Here is a 10731-nt window from a genome sequence, read left to right on the forward strand (position 1 = left end):
AAACATGAAGGGATGAAAACCAGAATATGAAAGGAAACATGTATAAATTGTGTGAAATATCAGGCAGAAGTAATGAATCTGACAAACTGGCAAAAGAGTTAGTATTAAGTTTCATTAAGGAGGAATACCAAAATTAGACACTGCCAATATACAGTAATGATTAAGAAATAACATGCCTTAACATCCTGCACTGAAGACAGAACTATTTCACAATCGGACAATATAAATATATTTTAGGAGTGATTCTAAAAGGTGACAAAATGACGCTAAAAGCCCAAGATTTACCTCTACAGACCAGATTTGATCACATGCAGCAGGCTGTTCATTATTGATTAAGCTCACGATTATTGTCTTGATTAGTTTATTAATCATTTGATCTTTAAAATGTCAGAAAATGGCGGGAAAAACCCACAAAATATCTTCAAATAGCTTGTTGTGTCTGATGAAAAGTCCGAAACCCAAATATATTCAGTTCACGTAAGAGAAAGTAAAGCCGGAACCAAAGAATGTCTGACATTTTGATTATGACTTTAACAATTAATGAATTATGAAAATATTTTCATTTTCTATCAACTGTCTATTGAGTAATCTATAGTTCCAGCTCTAAGAGAGATTTAGGGTAATTTGTTATATTATTTATGTATTTTCCATAACAATAATCACTTTGTTAGCTTTTAGAGAATTCATGTAAATATTGTGACTCTTGGATTACAACAGTCTTGTAAGTAATTTAACTTGCTTGTCAAATCTTGAGTTAGCCAAATAAAGCTAATTAATCTGCATTCGTTAATCTAAAAATAACCATTTTTGAGTCTATAATGAACTCAATAGGTACTTTAAATCTCAAGAAAAGAATTGTCCTAACGGCAGATTGAACTCTGAACTCATGATATCTCACATGTATGACACACACTACAGTTTTCAGTTTTGCCCTGTGGACATCCATCCTCACCTTAGTGCATCTAGTCAGACCCACCTGTGGCACTTTTACTCTTCAGCACTCAGATTCAAATCATCACATCCAGAAGGAGGAATATTCTCTGGATCTTTGACACCACGCTGAAGCAACATCAAACCACATAAAAGGTTATTTAATGGACCTGAAACAAAGAGCATGACTCGACTTTAGTCCTTTCAGGGTCAGTTAACAAACCTCTGCCCTCATACGTCTCCGAGTGGACACACTAATGAACCAGTGTCACGCTGCATCCACAACAGCCAAAAGGAAAACTGATGTCACCGTCCTGACACATTATGGTTCCCGCTTTAGCAACAGACTGGTGTATGATGTATTTCTCTCTCTTCTAGTGGAGCTGCTCTGCCATGTGATGTGCAGAACTCATATCTCTCGTCTCTACAGGACCCGGAGGACACCAGGTAAAGTTAATTAAAACTGTACAGATTGATTAAGAGGACCAGGAGTAATTTTTAGAGGAAAGAAAAAAATACTATTCAACTGTACTTTAAGGTGCAAATTCATCAGTCTTCTTTGTTCATCTGGTAACGCTCTAGTTGCCTTTGGGTCATAACCAATGATGAAAATACAACTATAGAAGAGGAAGCGGAGACGGCTGAGTCATCCAATAAGAAAACCAAAGAAATACGACACAAAAACAGACCCACAAGCACCGGGACAAGAAACACAGGACAAAAACTAGACACAGAGGGACTGAAACAAGCAACACTGAGGATCCCCAACAAGAAGCAGGATGATTCATCAATGAGCTGCATATTATAAAATGTCAAAGTAAACAGTGGCCCAAAACTAATCGACATATGTTAATAAATGGGTCTCTGTTAACTCTTAATTCATCAAGTTGAGGTAGAAAAGGTAAAAGATTGGGTTCTGTATCCTTTTAGAGACACTTTGTTGTGTTATTTGTTGAATTTTGTTTGTAACACTGACACAAATGCACATACAAACTTGTTTCCATCACTTTAAGGAAATATTGCATTGACTTTAATTCCCTTGAGGATTCCCCTAACCTTAACCACTACATGTATAACCTCCCTCTTAAACTTAATCCTAACCTTAACCATAAAACAAGGCTTAATAATTTACAAAGTAAGATGTCATGAGTAACACAGACAAACAGGCGCACACCTGTAGAGATTTTAGATCACTTTCCTACAACTGAAATAGACAAAATGTGTCAAAACATTATCTCCAGTCAGTTTTCAAAGGAACATATTTGCCACTATCTCAAACTCCTCCCATCCCGTAAAATACAGAACAATGGACATAATTAGAGATAAAAACGGCCAAATGTGTTTATAATTTGTTCGGACGAAACATATGTGTGTGTGTGAGACCAGCAGCATATAGTAGATCTAGGTGTGTGTGTGTGTTTATATGTGTATGTTCTGCTCAGGGCTGGCTCGTGGCATATAGGCCACATAGGCGGTTGCCTAGGGTGCCAAATGAGGGAGGGGGCGCTAAATGAGTGGAAAATTGTCTTTTTTTTGGTTTTTGTTATGTTGTTTTTTCTTACCAACAGGTTTGCTTTTATACAGCTTTTGGAAATACGTACAGATTTTGTCCCTTCTTAACATTCTTCCTGTCTTTTTCCCCATTAACTTACATGAGTTTTCATCTGATTTGATTTTCCAAAGTCTTACTTATCAGTTTTTGCACGACAACCACCAGTCATCATGTGCTACCTCAGACGATGCCACCAAACACTCCTTGAGTGACACTTTGACTCCCACTTGGCTTTTTGTCACAGTCCAATTTGAAAGAAAAAAATTCTCTGTGTTTTGAAATAACTGACTTGACCTTTTGTGCTTTATAATCATATTGAGTATATGTATGCAAAACAGCCTGACCTGGATTAGGTCTATAACACTGGATTTGGAAATGGTTGTTAGAGACTCCATCTGTGTCATTGCAAGGCTAATGTATTTGAAATTGCCTGTGTTGGTATTAGAGCTAAGGGTGGGTGGTAGTGGGTCCTAATGGCTGGCCTGGACTAGGAGGACTTTGTCTGGGCTGGAGGTACCATTGTGGTTGATTTTAGTGTGAATTCATATCTGAAGTTTTTGGACTGGAGGCTGCACCTTTTTGGGGGTTCTGATCTAAATCTTCTGGGGCGTCAGTCTAAAATCTCGCCTTGGGCACCAACATATTCAGGACCGGCCCTGCCCTGCTCCACATGTGAAGTACATACTACAAATCTATTTCTGGGCTAAAAGTGAATTCTCCTCTCTATAAATAGGACGACAGAAGCTGGATGCGGGGGCGCGCCTCGCAGTCCTTGTGTCGGTCACCGGTTAGGTCTATTTTTAGAAACAACACGGCTTACCTCACGTGCTACTGGCGACAGGTTTGCAGGTTGCGCAATACCTTACTGCCCGCCGCGCGCGCGCCTCAAATTATTCATGAATGTCATTCATTAAAAAAAATTCACTTTTCATTAAGCTCTTGAACATCGTCACTGGAAGTTTTAAAAGAGACAAAGAGAACAAAGCCTTAATCACACATAAACGTCATTTGTTAAACAGTCGATAGCAATATTAAAATGATCATATTTGATAATGGTTGCTGGGGTTTTGATGGTCTAATCTGGTATTTGAGGATCATATCAGGCCTACTGGTGCCTTACTGGTCAAGCTGGTTGACCAGTAAGAGTGTCTGGCAGGTTTTTTTTGTGATAACATGTTTTTTTATTCTACAATGCAATGAAGGCATTATCAAAAATCAAAACTCACCTCCACAGCATTCATTCAGAGTTTCTCTATGAATATCTCGTCCTGTTAACTGTCATTTCAGTGTATTTCGTGTCCTATTTTGAAATAAGGACGTTATGCCAGAGGTTTTCTGAACGACAAGAAAAAAAATATGAAAATGCGGCGAAGGAGCGGGAGATGCGTCACATTCATGTCTAACAGCATGAAAAACTGGCAGCTATCGGAAAATTTCTGTGTAGGTTTATGCAGTCATTATTGTTTTCAACTGATTTCCATTCATAAAAGGCGACGGAGAGACGGAGCGATGTGAAACAGCCTCAGCATCCATATCCGCCTCCTGTAACAGCAGCTCGGTGACTGAGCATGTTGTGTTTAGCTCTGCGGTACAATGTGTGACATGCAGCACGATCCGTCTCACATGTTTAAGATGTTGACAGCATAAACGTGCTCGAAATGAATTGATGAATCGCACCTAACAAGCACCTGCCGTGTTTACTGACAGGTCCGGGGCAAACAGTGACAGGTAGCCTACCTCAGGTGCCAGACATATAAACACAGAGACCTCTTTCGTACGCAACCCAGTCTTCCCATCCCCCCCACCTCCTGCACCCCCCTCCTCCACCTCCTCCTCCTCCTCCAATACACCGGAGTCCGGTGACTCCGTTTACGTTTTACGCTTGCTCCTCCCCTTACTCGGTTTTGTCCAAATCGGGCTTTTTGCGTCGCCGGAGCTCCCGATTTCATCCCGACGTCATCACCGAGTAGAGGGAAGAGCTGACGTCGAGGCAGAGTCACCGAAAGGAGAGGGCACGGGAGAGGGAGGGGGAGAGTTTCACCATTGCGAACACTGATATGAGACATATCTATCCCCCCTCGGCCCCCCCTTTTTCTCCACCCCCCTCCCTCCGTTTTACGTCGGTGTTGGTGCGTTGGGAGCCCCCCTACTCCGGCGGAGTCCCAGGCTATATAAGTGACCGGCGAGCAGAGTCCCTCAACCAGATTTACGGGTTCCGGACTTCTGTGCGAGAGACGGCTACCACAGCCGCCGATTCACCTGCACTCCGAAAGGGGGGACAGACATCCAGCAGCCGGTCCAACATCCAAGCTGGACGCTGTGGCGGAACTAAAGCAGAAGGAGACAGGACAGGAGAAGGTTTTTTAAACCTTGCTCTGGACGAAAAACAAAATTAGCTGAGATGAAAGTCCAATAACACACCTCAGAGCTTCACCACTTTTACAACCTGTCTCCTAACACACCTCGGAGACAGGGCACCCCGACTTCAGCCGAGGCACGACGTTAAACAACACTCCGCTCGCAACTCTGCAACTCACATCTGGAGGAATTTCCGATAGTTCACTGCAACAACCGGCCACAATGTACCGCTCAACCAAAGGAGCATCCAAGGCTCGACGGGACCAGATCAACGCCGAGATCCGGAACCTGAAGGACTTGTTGCCCATATCCGAGGCAGATAAAGCGCGGCTCTCATACCTGCACATCATGTCACTTGCCTGCATGTACACCAGGAAATCCGTCTTCTTTACTCAAGGTAAGCGCGAATGTACTCTGAATATAACGACCTGTTGATGAGTCTCTTGTAGCACTGCTGCAAAAACTGACTGCAATTCCTCATAGTGGTGGAATCAACAAGTGTTTCAGTGACACCGCAAGCAATTGTCTTAATATAAATCGGATTTTTGATAACATATTGAGCTACATGCCATTCATTTATCGTTAATGACCAATGTGGAAGCTGATAAATGCGTTTAAGTAGCAATAGTCGCTGTCCATGGTGCTGAAACGTTTTAGCACCAGATAATAAGCCGCACCGCTGTCCATGGTGCTGAAACACACTGCAGACACTGTTTTTCTACTGCGGGGATCAGGTATAATATGTTCTTACTTATCAGAGCCACCTTTTATTAACAAATGTAGCACCTTTGTGTTCTTTCCTTCCCATTTATCTTTTCTCTAGAAGCGGGAACTGCTGCTGGTGTTGAGGAGGGCTCACTGTTTCTGTCTTTCAACGAACTGTCGGAGTTCATGCAGGCGCTGCCGGGGTTTCTGATGCTGCTGACTGGGGAAGGGAAGCTCCTGTACCTGTCAGAGAGCGTCACCGAACACCTCGGACACTCCATGGTGAGTTTACACAATTCTGATTTAACCAGTATTTAGTAAAGACGTGTTTAAGCTCTACTCTGGGCTTCATAAATAACGTTTTGCATTTTTTCAGGTGGATCTTGTGGCACAGGGAGACAGTGTGTATGATATCATCGACGCCTCAGACCACTTAATCATGAGGACCAACCTGTCAACCTCTACATCACTTGAAACGGGTAAGACGAATATGATGATATATGGAATTCATAAGAATTAAGATATTTTTCCCTGAGTATGATTTTTAATGAATCTCCTCCCACCCTCTTTGCAGATCGTCTCTTCCGCTGTCGTTTCAACACCTCCAAGTCCGTGCGGAGGCAGAGTGCTGGGAACAAGCTGGTTCTGATCCGAGCTCGCTGCCTCTCCCCCCCCTCCTCCGCTCCTGCTGCCGGGTCCTACTGGACCTCCAACCCTGTCTGGGTGTGTTTCTGCTCTCCTCTGGAGCCCCACCCGACCCGCTCCGGCCCCGGGGCAGAGAGGGAGTCAACCTCTACCCCTCCCCTGACTGACACCAACTTGTTCCTGGCCTGTTTCCACTCCCAGCACGGCCGGGACATGAGGCTGCAGGCTGCCCAGGATAGGTGAGTTCCCACAAAAAACGTCCTATCTTCCACTTGTTGCTTCAATATGAACTGGTTAATCTGTGTATGTAATAACTAAAGGGGTAAAACATGATCCTGCTAACACATCAACCACCCACTCTCCCTTGCAGTGTGAGCTCCTATCTTGGCTTTGATGTGACAGCTTTACGCTCTTGCTCCTGGTACAGCCTCCTCCACCCACAGGATCTGTCACATGCCTCTGCTCAGCATCGCAGCCTATGTAAGTGTACTCTTCTTCACACATACCTACCAGCACACACCACGTTACAACCATGCATGCCCACACAGTTACACACATTGTGCCTACTGGCAACATCCACACAGTGAAAAACACTATGATGATTAATAGGATTACAAAACAAACTGATGCCAACTTGTGCTGTGACTGTTCCTCAACAGTGAGAGAAGGAGGGGAGGGCAGAGCTGAAATGGTGGTGCGTGTGCAAGCTCAAGACCAGTCGTGGGTTTGGCTCTATATGGTGCTCCAGCTGCAGCCTGGAGAAATCCCCATCAGCAGCAACAACTACATCATCAGGTATGTACTGCCTTTTTAAAATTGCACAGGACTCATTAATTTGGAAACAAAACACTGATAAAAAAACAGCCAAAAACACAAGACTAACTCAATGTTTCTCCTCTTTTTCCTTTTATCTCTCAGTGAGTCTGAGGCTTGGTCAGTGCGTCAGCAGCTCAGCTCAGAGCAGACCCAGCTGACCCTGGTTCTGAGTTCTGGTACCTCCCAACAGGAGGGTCTGAGCCTCCAGTCCCCAGAAACCCTCTCCAGCCCAGACCAGGTCTTCACCCCTGGCAGCAGTGGCCTATCTGCCCAGTCCTTTGACTTCAGCACCGCTGGCTGCAGCGTTGGTTCCTCTGATGAACCAGGGAGCTCTACTGCTGAGGCCATGAGGCTGGAGGGTGACCCTCGCTCCAGTATCTCCTCTCTGGAGGAAGAAAGCTTATTTCAGCAGCATCCAACTGAAAGCCCCTCAGCTGCCTCCTCTCCCACTCCAGTCACTGTTGAAACAGTAGCAGACTTAGACTTTTTAACCCAGAACATTCTCCTGCCGCCCTCCTTCCAGCTCGAACCTCCACTGCCAGCTCTCCCCCTGCCTCTCCCTCCTGTGCCCACCACACAAGCTCAGCAGACCAAAGAGTTTGTGTGCACACCACCCTACACACCACAGATTGGAGGGGCTAGCTTCCCATTTGGTGAACCCCTCTTCAGCTTTGACCCCACTGGCACTACCACTCCTCCTCCCTCTGCTACCACGGCCACTGCCACCACCTCCATGGCCCCCGCAGCTTCCTCCACAGCCCCACCAACTACCGCTTCCAGCCCTGCTCCCCCCACCACCCTGTCTACAAAACTCCCCCTTGCACTACCAAACCTCACCACTGACCTTCTCTTCCCTGTCGATCCCTGCAGTGGCTCTCTTTATGAGAAACTGCCCCCTACACCTGACAGCCCCGGAGATGGCGACTGTACAGTGATGACCCTTCCCGAGGTACGGGGTCCTCTGTATGTAGATGTGCCACTAGGGCCCCTCCAGTGTCCCCCTGAGGGCCTTCTCACCCCTGAGGCATCACCCGGTAAACAGCCCTGCCTCTCCTTTTTCTCCCTGGAGAGAGAGAGGGAGAAGGAGAGGGCAGAAATCTCCCTCTTAGCTCAGCATATCAGCTCACTAGCAGAGGGATTCTACCTGGATCCACTCTTGTCCAAACTCTCTCCTCCCTCCATGTCACCCTCATCCTCCCCTCCCTCCCCCTTCCTGTCTCCCGCCATAGAGACCACTGATGTTGATTCAGTCCACATGCTTAGGGAGTTTTATCCCATCAAAGCATGGAGAGGTCTGGACATTCCCATCTTCCTCGATGATGATGACTCTCTGTTTGAAGAGAGCATCCTAGAAACCCTCATCCAAGACGACTTTGCTCCTCCCCAGTCCTCCGGCATCTCCTCCCCCTCTCCCTCATCCTCCCCTATGCCCAGTCCCTCCAGCCCAATCTCTCCTCAAACCCCAGTGTGCTGGCGCCAACCCTCCCAGTTTGAGGGAGTGGGCCACTTCTGTAGCGTCCAATCGGCGCAATGTAACTCCTCGGCTGGGTGCGGGGCGACTGTGGCTGCTGCGGCCGGGGCAAAGGCGGAAGGGGAGGGGCTAGCGGAGGAAGCAATGGAGATCGAGGTGGTGTTATCTCCTGTGTCCTCTTGCTCCTCCATCCCAGCTTCCCCTCCCCTCATTCTCACTGCCTCCCCCAGCTCCGCCACCTCCACGCCCATCGCCTCGCCCATGCCCGCCGTGTCTTGCACTCAGTCCCTCCTGGAGGAACTGGCCGTTCTGGAACCCATGTTTGGGGCAGGTGCCTCGATCGCCCCTGGCTTAGGGCAACAACCTGAGTTGTATCAACTCCAATGTCATCCATCTCCACAGTGCTTCCACAAAGGTAAGACTCAGCCTCTTTTTTCCCTCAGTTTTAGTACATTTTTGTTAAATGAAGTGAGAAACATTTTCTAAAAGTGCATTACTAACTTCTTTCTCTCTTTTCCTTGTTTTACATTTCAGATGGGAGTGGAAGTGTTCCTCCGTTCTAAAATAAGTCTGTGACTTACTTCATTAAGTATGGCATATTGTCATATTTTGTGGAGCCCCTTTTACTGAAAAGTAAAAAATAATTAAGTGTATAAATATACATAATGTATATACAACTTAAGGACTTTAACTCCTACATGTCTCCTAAGAACAAAGATTGGCTTTATATTTTTGTTCAGTCATTAATCTGTATACTGCAAAACTGGTGCAACATTTACATGATGGTGCAACCGTATGGACTCATAACTGACTGGGTTTTGAGTCCATGTGGTATCTCTCAGCTTCTCTGTAACACAAGCTTCAGATATGATCAGACAGAGCAACCTCTCTGAACTTGTAAGCGCTGTTTAACTTCCAGACACGCATTTGTATTCACTCATAGTGAAAAATCAGTTGTGAACAAAAAAAACAAACATTTCTTGCTATTTCAATAGGGAGATGAATTATAGCACTTTTGCCTGACATGCAGCAACGCAAACCCAAACCTCAAATGTATTAGAAGTCAAATGTTTACAAATTTTTTACATCCTTAGGATGACCCCTATCTATCAATACATCAAAATAAGAAAGATTTCTTGCTTAGAACTCTTTACAGTCTTCAGAGCCACTTCAGCTCTGATTTGGTTGCACTCCTTCCTCACAGCCTTAAAGGTTGCATCAAAACTCAAACAGTATACAACTTAAAACCTGAGATACTTTGAGCTTTGAGTTTGCGGCTTCAAAACCTTTAACATTTCATATTTATCTCTCCATCTAAAATCTTGTGTATCAATGTGATGTGCAAACAAAAAAAAAAGAAAACATGTAAAGAGATCCTGGCATGTGATGATCTCAAGAATGTTGAAGGTGTCCATTTGCTTTACGAGATGTAACACCAAACAAGAGATTGTCTGGAAGTTTGCCGGAGCTCTGATCATGCCACAAATCCACTGCTACGCTGTACTGTACATTAGACTCTGAATGTGGGCTCTTCAGGTCACTCCTGGCCTGAAGGCAGTCAGCTGGATATTCTTGCAGCATCAATATTTGCAATGCTGGCAGCTTATAGCGGCTCCTGTGTGCCTGAAATGGCCCTGACCTGCTGAACTCTGAACTCTTTATCCATGTCCATTCAACATGGACAGTTACATCGTTGCTCCACTGGAGTGCGGTGTAGTGAGGCACAATTGACTATGTGAATGCGCGATTCTTCTTTTTTGAGAGGGGTTAGAATACAAAAGTTTTGTTTTAAAAAATGAAAATAGGGATGGGGTGCTATTTCTATTCAGTTACCAAGCGACACGGGTTGAGAATGGTACTATTCCCATGGTGTCGACATGCTCACGTAGAGTTGTCTACGGTCAAGTAAAGGATTGATTCCTACGTTCTAGCTATTAAAGGCTAAGTTAATATACATGTGTAAAATTATATAATTGTATGTGTGATATTTGAAAAAGATGTTAATGCATATGCATTATGTCTGTGGATATAGGCATATGTTCTTTTCAGAAAGGTTGTACACATTTGTACATTTGTATGAAACTGTTATTGGTCTGTATATATAAGACAGAGATTTTTATTGCATAAGATGGAATATATTCAAAACATCTTACTTACTGCAGAATGGACATTGTGGACCAGTGTTCTATTGTGTTGCTTATAAGTGTATTTGGTTGTCATACAAATGCATTTATATTAAAGTGCACTTAATGCG

At 44.8% G+C, this 10731-nt stretch overlaps 1 protein-coding gene across 1 annotated transcript; it reads left to right on the plus strand.

Annotated features, from left to right (window-relative positions):
* Positions 1-4596: 4596 nt before the first annotated feature.
* npas4a (neuronal PAS domain protein 4a) lies at positions 4597-10731 on the plus strand. The gene is made up of 8 exons (XM_044362814.1): positions 4597-5237; positions 5664-5827; positions 5922-6024; positions 6120-6429; positions 6561-6670; positions 6850-6985; positions 7109-8892; positions 9012-10731. Exons 1-8 carry the CDS (start codon positions 5063-5065, stop codon positions 9038-9040), a joined length of 2811 nt encoding a protein of 936 aa, XP_044218749.1. The 5' UTR covers positions 4597-5062; the 3' UTR covers positions 9041-10731.

Source organism: Thunnus albacares, chromosome 10, assembly GCF_914725855.1.
Source record: "Thunnus albacares chromosome 10, fThuAlb1.1, whole genome shotgun sequence".
Lineage (NCBI taxonomy): Eukaryota > Metazoa > Chordata > Actinopteri > Scombriformes > Scombridae > Thunnus > Thunnus albacares.